Source organism: Eumetopias jubatus, unplaced genomic scaffold (assembly GCF_037043125.1).
Source record: "Eumetopias jubatus isolate StellerSeaLion01/CBP00866 unplaced genomic scaffold, mEumJub1_p1.0 scaffold_11, whole genome shotgun sequence".
In the NCBI taxonomy this organism is placed as follows: Eukaryota; Metazoa; Chordata; class Mammalia; order Carnivora; family Otariidae; genus Eumetopias; species Eumetopias jubatus.
In genome coordinates this window covers 99,335,808-99,349,288 of record NW_028274817.1, presented here as the reverse complement: position 1 = coordinate 99,349,288, position 13,481 = coordinate 99,335,808, and the positions used below count along the sequence as shown (strand labels likewise).

General features: G+C 38.7%; 1 protein-coding gene across 1 annotated transcript in view; it reads right to left on the bottom strand.

Annotated features, from left to right (window-relative positions):
• Nucleotides 1-13,481, bottom strand: part of DMD (dystrophin) — a 1,674,912-nt gene that overhangs the window by 1,421,046 nt on the left and 240,385 nt on the right. Inside the window, exon 12 of the mRNA XM_088028834.1 lies at nt 11,814-11,989. Within this exon, the coding sequence (XP_087884960.1) occupies nt 11,814-11,989 (176 nt within the window). The remainder of the gene's footprint in view (nt 1-11,813; nt 11,990-13,481) is intronic.

Genomic DNA, 13,481 nt, shown 5'->3' with positions numbered 1-13,481 from the left:
AGGAAGATGGGGTATATAGACACAATGGAATATTACACAGCTATAAAAAGGATGAGATCATGTCATGTGCGGCCACATGGATGGATTCAGAGGGTATTATGCTAAGTGAAATAAGTCAGATTGAGAAAGCCAAATACCATATGATTTCACTCATATGTGGAAACTAAAAGCAAAACAAATGAATAAACAAACATAAGGAATATAGTCAATGATATTGTAATAGCATAGTCAGTGACAGATGGTAGCTATAACTGTGGTGAGCAGAGCATAACATATAGAGAAGTTGAATCACTATGTTGTACACCTGAAACTAATAGAACATTGTGTGTCAACTATACTCAAATAAAAAAAAAATTAAACTGCAAAGAAAACCATAACAAAGGCAATAAAACAAATAAATAAAAATCATCAACAGCCAAATAATCTCATCTATCGCATCCTTTATTGCAGGAAAAGGCAAACTATGGCCCATGAGACAAATTCGGCCCACCATCTCATTTTGTAAATAAAGTTTTATTGGAACATAGCCATACTCATTCATTTACATATTGTTTATGGCTGCTTTCTCACTATAGCAGCAGAGTACTTGCAAAAGAAACTACATGGTGCTCAATGTCTAAAATAGTTTCTGCCTGCTGCTTTATACAGCAAAGCTCTCCCTGCTCTATAGAGTAGAGTTGAGATGGTCTATCTCTCCCAACACCCAGGGAGGGTCAAAATGGTATGGTTCATAGCAGCAATATTGCTTTGCTCTCTCTCAAACACATGCCTTGGCTCGCCGTGACCAGAATTAAAGTCTACATTCCTCAGTCTGGTAAAGAGTACCTTTTTTTACAGTGAACTCAACCTACGTTTTCAACCTCATCCCTTACTTCGCTCTTTCCAATACCTCATACTTCTGCTTTGGGCAAACAGAAACACAACCCTGTGTAAGTGCCAAGTGTATACAGGCTTGTAGGACAGCCTGTATTTGAATTATCCTTTCCCCTCACCGTGAGTCCACATGCCCCTATCCTTTAAATGTCTACACAGATGCTAATGTCTCTGAGCTTTCCATGTTCAACTCCAAGCAGGAATTAACCTTTCTTCCTTACGACTTTTCTACCATCGTATTGGTACTTCTTCATGACATAGCTTATGCTACAGTGCAATTTTCGTGAAGGAAGGACTAAGTATAGTTCACAGATATAGCAACTGGAGTGCCAGATAAATCATAGCAATTGATTAGACATTGGTTGAAGGAATATGGAAATTAGCAAGAAAACTAACTTTGCTGTCTCTATGTTCTTGAAATATGGTGGACTCATACTGACTACAGGAGTGTTCAAAGTACCCCTCCACACATTGGATGGTGCCTTGGACCCTGTGGGAGGCAATTTAAACTTTAAATACTCTCAGTGTGAAAGCTCACTGAGTTTAAAGGACTTCAACACGCTTTTATGTTGTGGGTCTTTAAAGTTTAAATAACTTCCAGTCAAGGTTCAGAGACGATATAGTGCAATGCAGAAAGCCATTTAAATCTGGCGTGTACTTACTGCCCCACTGCCACTTCCCTAGGATCATGAGTTGTTTCAATCCAATGATTTCTTTTAGTGAGCATCTCTATGAACTTTAGTTAAAACACAAAGCAGAACTCACTGCTCTACACAAAGCTAGGGTCTTAGTTAGCTCAGGCCAACATAACAAAATAATCGACACTGAGTGGCTTAAACAACAGAAATATATTTTCTCAGAGTTCTGGAAGCCAAAAGTTCAAGATCAAAGTGCCAGCATGGTCACTTTCTGGTGAGAGATCTCTTCCTGGTTTGTAGATAGTCATCTTGTCACAGTGTAGCAGGGAAAAACAGAGAAAGCTCTCCAGGGTCACTTCTTAGAAGGGTACTCATCTCATCATGAGGGCCCCACCCTCATCACTTCATCTAAACTTGATTATCTCACCCCATTTCCAAATGCCGTCAAATTGGAGTTAGGGCTTCCATACATGAAATGTTGGGGGGACACAATTCAGTCCATAGGAGCTAGGTGAAATTTTACCTGTATGTGGTAGCATAATATATATTGATTTATAGAGTTACAAGTTTCTGACCAGGGAAGACATAAGAATATTCTCAGAAGATGTCAGAACAAGAATATTTTCCATTGTAACACAAATGTAGTAACGGGAGGATAACTGTTCTAAATTAGTAATTGGGAATTCAGCCTTCTCCTGGGAAAAGGGTGTACATTTTTACCTAAACAATCAACAAGAGAGGCATGCATAATAAAATTTCCACAGTGTGAGGGCACACAGGGAAAATCATATAAATTCCATTTCAGAGATGAAGAAATAGATACTGAGTGAGGTTCAGTGACTTTCTTTAGTCACAAAGCATGTGAGTGGAAGATCCAAGGCCAGAACCAACCTGGGCAGTCAGAGGTTCATATGCTCTCAGATCCACTCACCACATTTCTCTTGTCCTCTCTGTATCTGAGGGACATCTATTTCCCACCGTTGCTTGGTCTCTGGCTTCCGGTTAGGTTTGTCCAGTTGGAGGTACTGGCAGAATATTGAGGTGGGAAGGAAGATGCCAAGAAATTTTTCCTCTGCACTCTACTTTTGGTAGCATTTCTAAAGCAGCTACATCTCCACTGTGGCTTAGCTTCATCTAGATGGCCCCTCCCTCCATGGGTCCAAACTTCTGCCCAGCAGTCCTGACTACTGGAAGGCTCCAGCTTTGAGGCTTTGGGAACATCCCCTCCCTGCATTGTTCCTGGAGCTGTGGGGATATTAGAGTTTCCTACCCTGGCTAGTGTTTGGCGTTGCCTCACTATCCCAGGTGCTTCCCAGTCTTCTACCACCTCCTTGACCAATTCCCTGTGTTAGGTTTCCTTTCTTTGAAACACCGAGAATGGTTTCTGTTTTCCTGATAAGACTCTGACAAAATACCCATTCAATATCCCATGAATATTTAGTGAATACCTGTGATGTGCTAACTTCTACGTCATACATTGTAGGTCTGAGTTGAAAATAAAGGACTCCTGGGCTCAAGGAGTTTACTGGAGATACAGATGTGAAAAACAAGAATCATTACAGTAATATTCTGCAAGTGTTTTAGCGGAAGTATTGGCAAGGCTGACAAATGCCTGGGAGGCTGGGTTACCAGAGAAACAAGGTAGTTAGCGGGGGCGGGGGGGTCAAGGAATGTGAGAGTAGGCAAAGGGAAAGGGATGAAAAGACAATCTTAGGTAGAGAGAACGGTAAGTGCAAAGAAACAGAAGCTTGAAGAAACATGGAGCATTGGGAGATCAGAGAGTGGTAAATTAAAGCTGAGCAGAGGACAGTGTCACTCACAATGCAGTTTGGGGCCAATCTGTGAACTATTTGTTAGTAGTTTGTGACAAGAAAAGTCACCAGAGTATAAATCCACCAAGTCACTAAGCATACTATTTCATCTGATTTCTTTTTAATTGCAAAACTTTCTGGACAAAGGAAGCAGTGCGTTGATTTATATTCTAGCCCAAGCTCCTTATGTCACGGTGCCCTGGTGATGCACAGTTTGCAGACTATTTTGAGTAGCACTGGCATACAAAGGAAATGGGCAGGGCGAAGGGAGTGAAGCTGGAGAGTTAGGTAGCTCAAGATCAGAAAGGAATTTTTGTGCCATGCACTTCAAGAATTATGGGTAGAGGAATGATCTAATTAAAACTGCATTCTCAGATAGCCCTCTGGAGGCTGTGAAGCATATGAATAAGAAGAGTGAAAGTAGAGGCAGAGGAATGAGTTAAGAATTTCAGGCAGAAAATTATCAAAAACTAAAGTAGGATGAAGACCGCCTGGATATAAAGGAAAGAGCAAAGGGAAGAGAATTTAGGCATACTCGAACAGATTTACTGGGGTGGCAGATATCAGGACCACTGCAGATGGCTGCACAGGTTGTTCACTGCACAACTCCAGAAGGTGCTGCTCATAGAAACTATGACGTGAATGGAGCTCTCTGCAGTCCACCTGCAGAACCACATTTGGAAACTTCTGCAAAAAGGCCAGGTGTAAATGCCCAATAAACATTTAGATCACATGCATATGAACATCAGGAGGGTGGTGAAGCTGGAGATATTCATCTGGAAATCATCAGATATTGATGGCCTATAGAGACAAGACTATACACGATACTGCCTTTTGGAGAAAGAACATGCTGTGAGAATCAAATGATAGCAAAAGGTGAATCTTGTGACTATTAAAGAGATAAGGGGAGGAGACTGAGGAGCCATAGTTAGAAAGCGAGGAGGAGAAAAGAAACAGGAGCGAACAATGTCCCAGAAATGAAGGGAGAGGAAAATTTCAAGAAGGGACTAATCATCATCACTGTCGAGCACAGCGCAAAGGTCAAGAAGGACAAGAACTGAAGAGGGAGCTTTGGAGCCAGCAATTACAGAGCCCTCTGGTGACCTTGCTTAGAGCAGCTTCAGGGCTCGATGTAGACGACTACAGCTTTGGAGCTATATTAGAGGTAGTTAGAGGTAGTTCAGATCTTCTCATTAAAAATCATCTTTTCTTGGCACTCAGCTACGCTTCTTCTTTGAGATGAATAAATAATAAATATGACTACCATTTTCGTCACTCTGGGGACAAATGAAACTGCATGTCACAGCTCTGGGACTAGGGCCCTGTCTTTCTCCCTGTTGGCATCCCTCTATGACTTGCATTCTCGAAGAGCATATTTTCTTATAGCTGCTGCAGTGGGACAGCCAGAGCTATGTATACTATCTCATGGGACCAGTTTCCATTATAATGTGTTTCAGTTCATAGCATATATCGGGCATCTACCATATAGAAGAGCCCATACCAGGTAAGGACTAAGATACGGACCCTGGTCCAGGGAAGCTTTAAGTCAAGTGGGTCAAACAGGCCTCTGAATAGATCATTTCAACATAAAGCAACAGCGGTGTCACCAGATGGAATGGAAGCATCACTTAGCCTAACTGGGAGTTGATGGTTGCTATCACTGAGGTCGGTTTGGGGGAAAAGAAGCAAGAGTCCGGTTGTAGCTGAGATGATGCTCCAGTGCACTGATCCACAAAACGTGGGCCCTGAACCAGAAACATCAGCATAACCTGCGAACCTGTTGGGAATTAAGGCTCCCAAGGCACCACTCCAGACCTACTGAAACCAAGTCTGGTAGGGACAAGTAACCTGTCTTTTCACAAGCCCTCCAGATGATTCTTCTGATACACGCTACCATAGGAGAACCACTGTTTTTGTGCAAGGGTCTCAAACTTTATGGCTTACCAGAATGACCTGGGAGCTTATAAAAGATTCCTAGGCCCACCTGCAGAGTTTTGGATTCAGCAAGGTTGGGGTGGGCCCCCCAAATTCGCATTTCTAATATGTTCCCAAGTGAGGCCACTGTGCCGTGCACAGCGCTAAGAATGTCACTGCTCTAAGCAGTCTCTGGTCACTTAGTAGGCCTCTAGATTTCACATCCCTACATTCTCCAAAACATATTTATTGATTTATTCTTGACTTACATGACAAAATGATTTTAAGAATCTAAAATAGGTGGTTATCTTTTGGAATATCTGAAGATGGTATGTCAGGTTTCTATTCTTCACCAAAAAACAGTTTCTAAACTGAAATTTGAGTCTATGACCAAGGTCATTTGACTCTAATACATCAAAAGAAGCAGGCCATTGCAACTGTAACACTGGAATAGAAATGAGGAGACTCAGCACTAGTCCTTGTTTTGCAACTGAAAGCAAGTTATTTAACCTTTCCAGATTTCAATTAACCTGTAACTGTAGACAAGTCTACCATCTCATCTCCTTAGATAAAAGACGCAAAGTTTCATTTTTCTGGGCCGTGCCAAGGGGCAAAAATGTTATTGCTGAGACCAATACCCTGAGTATTTTAGGATCAACTTATCATATAGAAAATAAAAAAAAAATTAGCATAGACCTATTAATCATCTAAATAGATCCTTGAAATAAAATATTTTAGTTTATGACTTCCAGATTATAATTTGGGAATCAAAGTGAAAATAGATATCTACCACAAAAATATTTTAGGCACTAGTCTTATAAAACTGCAGTCTTTTTTTCCTAGAGTCTTATCTAACACTTATCTAATTTCCCCCCAACTATGTGGCATTAGTTAATATCAGTCAACAGACATAAAAAGAAAGAAAACACAAAAGTGATTAAACTGAAAACTAAAATAATAACGCAGGTATGCAGTTGCCTGGGCAATGTATTCTGCCATGTAGTAAGTGTGCAAAAAACAGAGAAAGCAGACTTTACACTCAGTCTGCTTAGCCAAGAGAAGAGAAAGAGACTAAGTGAATTCAGGTATTTCTAAATGTCTCTATACTTCCCTTCAGGTCAAAGATACTCATTCATTAACACTATACTTGGGAAAATTATCTTTACTGAGATGGCATTTACTTAAAAAAAAAGATTCAATTTACCACTGGTTTCACCTGGTTGATACAAAAATGTAAATGAAAGCTGTCGTGAAAGTCTCTTAAAATAACTGCTACATTATTAGGAACTAATCTCCTCAATAAATTCCAATTAACTAGGTAATAGATCTAGTTTTAACATAGTCTGAGTTCCATACTCTAATAATTACCTATATTTAAAATAATATCATTGAACAGCAGGGATAAATTACTTTTAAAAATAATTACCCTGTGACCCAAGATCATCAACACTTTTGTATATCTTAGTGATCTTAGTGTAAGGAGGGCAATTTATGCAGTAAATACAACAAAAGTAGAAACTGTATAATTATTAAGGAATCAACTAAACACATCTTAGATATTTAAAAAACTAGCGTGGTACAAAGCTGAATATTAAATTCCTTAACAGTTTTGAGTAAAAAATGGTATCCTAATGGGTAAAGATAGAATTACTAAAGATTATTAAAATGTTCATTTGCTTCTTATTAAGAACAATTCCATGAAGAACTAGGTAAAATTCTGAAGTGCAAATATTAGAATATAAAATTTTAGTTATCTTAATTGATTGAACTGTATTATTCACTCTTTCAATAAATATTCATTGATTATTATATGTGTGGTACTATATACAGAATCTAGGTAAAATATAAAGAAGGATAATCATAGGACTTCTTTGTTGTAATTGATGATGAGAAAAATTTATGTAGGTGACATTAGGGCATATAGTGAAAGACTGTAATATAAAGGTGCCTGGGTAGCTCAGTCAGTTGAGCAGCTGACTCTTGATTTTGGCTCAGGTCATGATCTCAGAGTCCTGGGATGGAGCTCCATGTCAGGCTCCACACTCAATGGAGGGTCAGCTTGGGGATTCTCACTCTCGCTCTCTCTCTCTGCCCCTTCCCCACCTCGTGCACACGCTCTTTCTAAAATAAATAAATCTTTATTTTTATTTTTTTAAAGATTTTATTTATTTGACAGAGAGAGACACAGCGAGAGAGGGAACACAAACAGGGGGAGTGGGAGAGGGAGAAGCAGGCTCCCAGCGGAGCAGGGAGCCCGATGCGGAGCTCGATCCCAGGACCTGAGCCGAAGGCAGAGGCTTAACGACTGAGCCATCCAGGCGGCCCTCTAATATAAATAAATCTTTAAAAAGATAAAGAATGTAATTTAATTTACTGGCTGAGGTGGAAAGACTCTGGGGAAGCTAGAAATAAAATTGCTGGGACAATAATATTGAGTATCATAAGAAGTTATTTGTGCTTTATTTTGGGGGCAACTGGAGTTATGAGGATCTTAAGTCTGGAGGGTCAGCCTAAAAGCCCAATTTTAGGGGCATGTGGGCAGCCCAGTCAGTTACATGTCTGCCTTCAGCTCAGGTCACGATCTCAGGGTCCTGGAATCCAGCCCCATGTGGGGCTCCCTGCTCAGCTGGGAATCTGCTTCTCCCTCTCCATTTGCCCCTCCTTCCTGGCTCATGCTCACGCACCTTCTCTCTCTCTCAAATAAATAAATAAAATCTTTTTTTAAAAAAAAAATGCCACATTTTAGGGGCTCCTGGGTCAGTTAAGTGGCTGCCTTCAGCTCAGGTCATGATCCCAGGGTCCTGGGATCGAGCCCCATGTTGGGCTCCCTGCTCAGCGGAGAGCCTGCTTCTCCCTCCCTCTGCCTGCCTCTCTGCCTACTTGTGCTCTCTATCTCTCTGCCAAATAAATAAAATCTTTAAAAAATAAAAATAAAATGCCACATTTTAGATATATTAATTTGAGATGGATTAATCAGAAAGGGGCCAAGGCTTAGCTCATGGAGGTATATGGCTTAGGTTATGGAGTTTCAGTTAGAATGATCAGTAGGGAAATGACTGAAATGGTCACATGCCCAATGATATACTGCCATAGTAATACATAAGGGGCAAGGTAAGAGAGCAGAGATGGACAGAAATAGAGAAGTCAGGTGGTAAATTCTGTTTTGAAGAGGAAGTTGAGAAGGCAATTTTTTGTTATATTCTTTCACTTTGAGATGATGTTTTTATCAATGGAATCTTTTTTCACCAATGGCACACGATCACCGTTTCCACCCCCGGCACTGCTGCCACCATCACCACCTGGACTCCCGTCTCCACCACCACCTCGGCCATGTCTATCAACTCCACCACGCCTACCACAAATCCTGCCACGTCCACCATAACCGAACGACAAGAATAACAGCCATTGCATTTCCTGAATTCCTCTTACCTTACAGGCACTATAGCAAATGCTTCCTACTTAAGCCTTACAGTTATTATTTTATAAAGTGAGGATAGTGAATTTGAGGTACAGGTATTAGGCAGTTTGCCTGGGATCATAAGCCAATAGTTAAAACAGGCAGGTTTCAAACTTGAGCATTTCTGATTCCAAAGTCCATGCTTTCTCCAATATTTGCCACTTCTTTAGATGCACAGACAACAAATTATAATAAGTAAAATACCTGTACAATGTATAACTAGGTGTGGTTAAATGGAGGCAACAGCTGTTTGTATTTGATTAAAAACAAAACTGAAGCACTGACTAGATGCACAAGTAGAATAACATAGTTTTAAAGAAATAAACATGAAATTTAAGGGAAAGAGTCAGATATGAAGCTATAAGTATGATCTGGGAGTCATTCACTTAGAGCCAGACTTGAATCAATGTAAGGAAGCAATTCAAATAAAGAAATGGAAAGGGGCAAAGAACATGAATTTATGAGATACTACCATGATTAGGCAAAAGGTCCTAGACCTTTTGTTAGAAAACAAGTCTGTGGTAGGGATGGAACAAGTAGTGTGTCAGAGAAGCTGAAAAAGGAGATCATTTCTAAAAGATTAGCATTTAATGGATAAAATCTAGGAGTTCTCACATGATCAAGAGATGGACACTAGCTACTGTGAAGCTTACAGTCATATTTGTACGATGCCTCTTGAACCATTACAGCATTTTAACCAGATTCCATCCTCTAGACAATTATCACTTACTGAATTGAATTGTCCTAAATGTTCACTTGTGTGTGTTCTTTGTTCAGTACAAATTTATCGATCTAGGGTCTTATACAAAGCATCCATGTTATTGTACTATCCAAATCTGGACATATTTGAGAGTGCAAGTTGGTGTTATATATAATTATGATGTCACAAAAGGCATAACCTGGGATGGATTCAGGGAAACCAAGATATAAGATCACCTTAGTCATATAACTACTGAAGAAACATTTTAGTACCTCAACTAGGTTCTGTGGTAGGCTACCTCAGTTGAAATCCTGGCTCAGGCACTCTGTGTATAATAGTGATAATAGCCATACTTATCCTGTAGGGTAATTGGGAAGAATAAACACGCTAAGCAAATAAAGCATTTAATCTAGCACTGAGCACATAACAAAACCATGAATAAGTATTAGTTTTCGTTTAAGTAATATATCCTTTATGTTCTCAATTGGTCATCTCATTTCAGGCACTTACAAAAACTGCTGACAACATATGATGCAAACAGAATTTAAGAGACAAAATATTTCACCATTAGCCACACTTTCCTGAAAACAAAAAATAATCAAAACACATTTTTCTTAACCAAATACATTATCTGAACACAAGCCAAGAATATGCTTGGCAGGAGCCAAGAGAGAGACTGACATGAATCAACCTGCTCTGCTAATCTCTGTATTAGGAAAGTCTTGAACATAGATTAGGTGGGTAAGACAACTAGGTTTCCATACTGCTCTCCTTGGAAAAGTGTTGGAGAGCTGTTGGGTTGTTGCAAAGGATACATAAATCCATATCTCCACTAAGCATTGTCTGCAGACACATACTTAACATGATATGAAATTAACATCCATGGTATTGGGTTAATAAAGAGAGATTCATTAAGAGCTTTACGGATTTATTTTTGTCATTATGTTTTCTCTCCATCAATGTTAAAATTTCAACTACTACCATGAGCAGAGTCCTTGAAAGTTGTTGCCCCAAATAGAATGCGAATTCTTAAAGATTCAGAGAACCATTTGACTAGAATCAGGGGCCCTTCTTCTATGAGGGGCCAGATAGTAAATATTTTAAGGCTTTGTGGGCCATACAGTCTCTGTGACAACTACCCAACCCTGCCTTTGCAATGTGAAAGCAACCACAGATGATATATAAATAAATGACTGTGGCTATGTTTTGATAAAACCTTCTTTATGGACACTGTCATCTGAATTTCATATAATTTTCACATGTCAGGAAATATTCTTCTTCTTTTGATTATTTCCACCATTTAAATGTGTAAAAATAATTCTCAGCTTGTGAGCCATACAAAAACTGGCAGCAAGGTGGATTTAGTCTGCTGGCTTTAGTTTGTTAACCACTGGACAAGAGGATTCACTCAGCCACATAGATGCAACCAGGGAGAAAAGCCTAGCAGTTGACTGCATAATTATGAAAGCAGGTTATAAATCATGGATTAAAAGAGAAGTATTGAAAGTCTCAAATAATATACTTGAGTAACTTCTCTAGGTGTGTTTTTTTTTTTCTTTGCCTAGAACATCTGATGTGCTATTTTTAGGTATGCATTCTTCTTCTCATACTTCTATACACTTGTATACATAAATTCTAATGTCAAGTGTTCCATGCCTTCCTAACATATGCTGCTTAGAAACATAAGGCAGATTTTAATGTTCTTTCTTAATCTTAGAATGATAATTGCCATGAAAAAATTGTACCTTTTTATGACTTTCATATAGTTTTGCATTTATGAAATTTTATTCTCATCATTTTAATATAGCCACTGATGTACATAATACCTAACTTATCTATAATGTCTGGTTGAAAATATCCACAAAAAGATGAGTTAAAAATTCTAACACCTTCAAGATAAGACTTTAAAAATATCAAAGAACAGGAAATCTATTCTGTAATTACTCCTGATTTAGGATGTGCAGACTGAGACATTATGTTCTCAAAAACTAGCAGAATGGATTTCGTCTATTATAGGTGTACTTCTTCTTCACGAAAGTGTACTTTCTATTACTGGGGAAAAAAAGACATTTAATGCAAAGGGAGGCACTGAACAAGTAGGCTCTTTGTAAGAAAAAAAAAAAAAAAAAGAAACTTTCAGGATAAAATGAGTCCATGGCAGTTCATCACACGTGGTTTCTTCTTTTAATCCAGAAAACAGTATTTCCAGTGAGCATTCAGTTTTGGTTGGGATGGTGATTCCTTGGGCAAATTTTAAAATTTATTTCACAATTGTCTAACTTAACGGACATGTCAGATACCTGAGGCTTCTGGAAATATGTTTAAGTAAAAACACTGTGATCTAAACAGCTATAAATAAGTTTTCCTGCTTAACAATTACTTTTTGCTTGAGGATAAAGCCATGAATAAGAGCCTCTCACCTTTTCCTAATTTCGGAATCCATAACGATCTGCCTCTTCTTTTGGGGAGGTGGTGGTGGCAGTTCCTCTTGGGCATGCTTTACCAGAATTTGTTCCTTCGTGGTCACCATAGTTACCGTTTCCATTACAGTTGTCTGTGTTAGTGATGGCTGAGTGGTGGTGACAGCCTGTGAAATCTGGGAGAAGTATTGAAACAGAGGTCATACACTGTTTGAAAGACTTCAGTAAAGCCTGCTTGAAGTGGTGAAGGAAAATAATGAGAAACTGTTCCTGCTTGTTGGTAAATTGACCTTCAGATCAAAATAGCACCATATTGAGCCCAAATCAAATTGTTTTATCTGACTTAAGTTATGTTGACTTAAATCACAAAGGAAAGTCATCTCAAAACCGGAAGTAAACTTAGTGTCTCTTCAATTCATTGGTCAAGCTATGGAAAATAAAGGTGGGGGAGGCAAAGGAGCAAAACTTAGGCTGTCACTCTGGCAGTTAATTAAACATGCTGTTTTAAGTGTTTACCACGTTAATGTAAATTTTACTAAGGTATCCCGGCACCAATTTCATTGCCTGGACCGACTACAGATGTTTATTAGTGTGTTGAATGCATCTTTGGTTATCATATATAGTAATTAGTTATAGTCCATAAATGTTTAAATAAAATCATTTGAACTTTACAATAAGTGACTTTTTAATCAAATAAGTACAATGTCCTTTAAAATTACAATAAAAGGTTAACATAAAGTGCCTATTAATCCAGTACATTTAACCTGAATGTTATTCAAAAGCTAAAAAGCATACCACCCTTGTTTAACTAATGAGTATGTTAAAATATTTGAGTCTCCAAAGTTAGCATTAAAGATACTTCCTGGTTTAGAATCACGCTAACTTTGTGTTCACACTTTTAAAAATTATCTTTTAAGCACAGATCATCACTCCTTGGAATAATATGGTGTGTGACCCAAATCCTGAGAAGCCATCACCTCAGTAAATGGTCATTACCAGATTAGCTATATAATGGCGAGATACCCTCCCTTCCTTCCTCAACCACCAACTCTCTGTCTCACAGCCCTCCTGTTATTAGAACTGAATAGTTACCTGTTGAGATGTTAATCATTATTACCCTTCCAGTAATCTAAATCATTTGGAAGACCTATTTACAAAGAGACCAAAACAGGCCTGCATTAGATCCACTTATAGTTACTTGATACGCACAGAGCCAGGGATCTGGTTGAGGTCAAGATTACTTTGACTGATTTTCTTGAACTTGCCAAGAAATAACAGAAAGGGTTTGGGATAACCTCCGTGCCTCACACATGACTGAGTCCTTCAATGGGAGGAAATCAGAGAAGCCTCAGGATCTTATTGCAGCTTCCGAAGAGGCAATTGACAGTGGAGTAATGAAATCTTTTGTCATGTTGTCTTGTGTAAAAATTGCTTTTGACAAATACATTTTAGAAGTACTACCCTTACACATGTCAAGGCCTTAGAGGCTTCTATTTTGGTAGCCTAAATAGTTTTTTTTAAAAGGACTTTAAGAGGTACTGAGTTTCTGCCTATGTCAAGACAAGTTTTATCTTCTTTAAGATCTCCATATATTCATGATTTAGAATCCATCATTGAGCCTCAAACAATAATTATATAGCCCATTGACAAGTTATACCAAAATGAAGG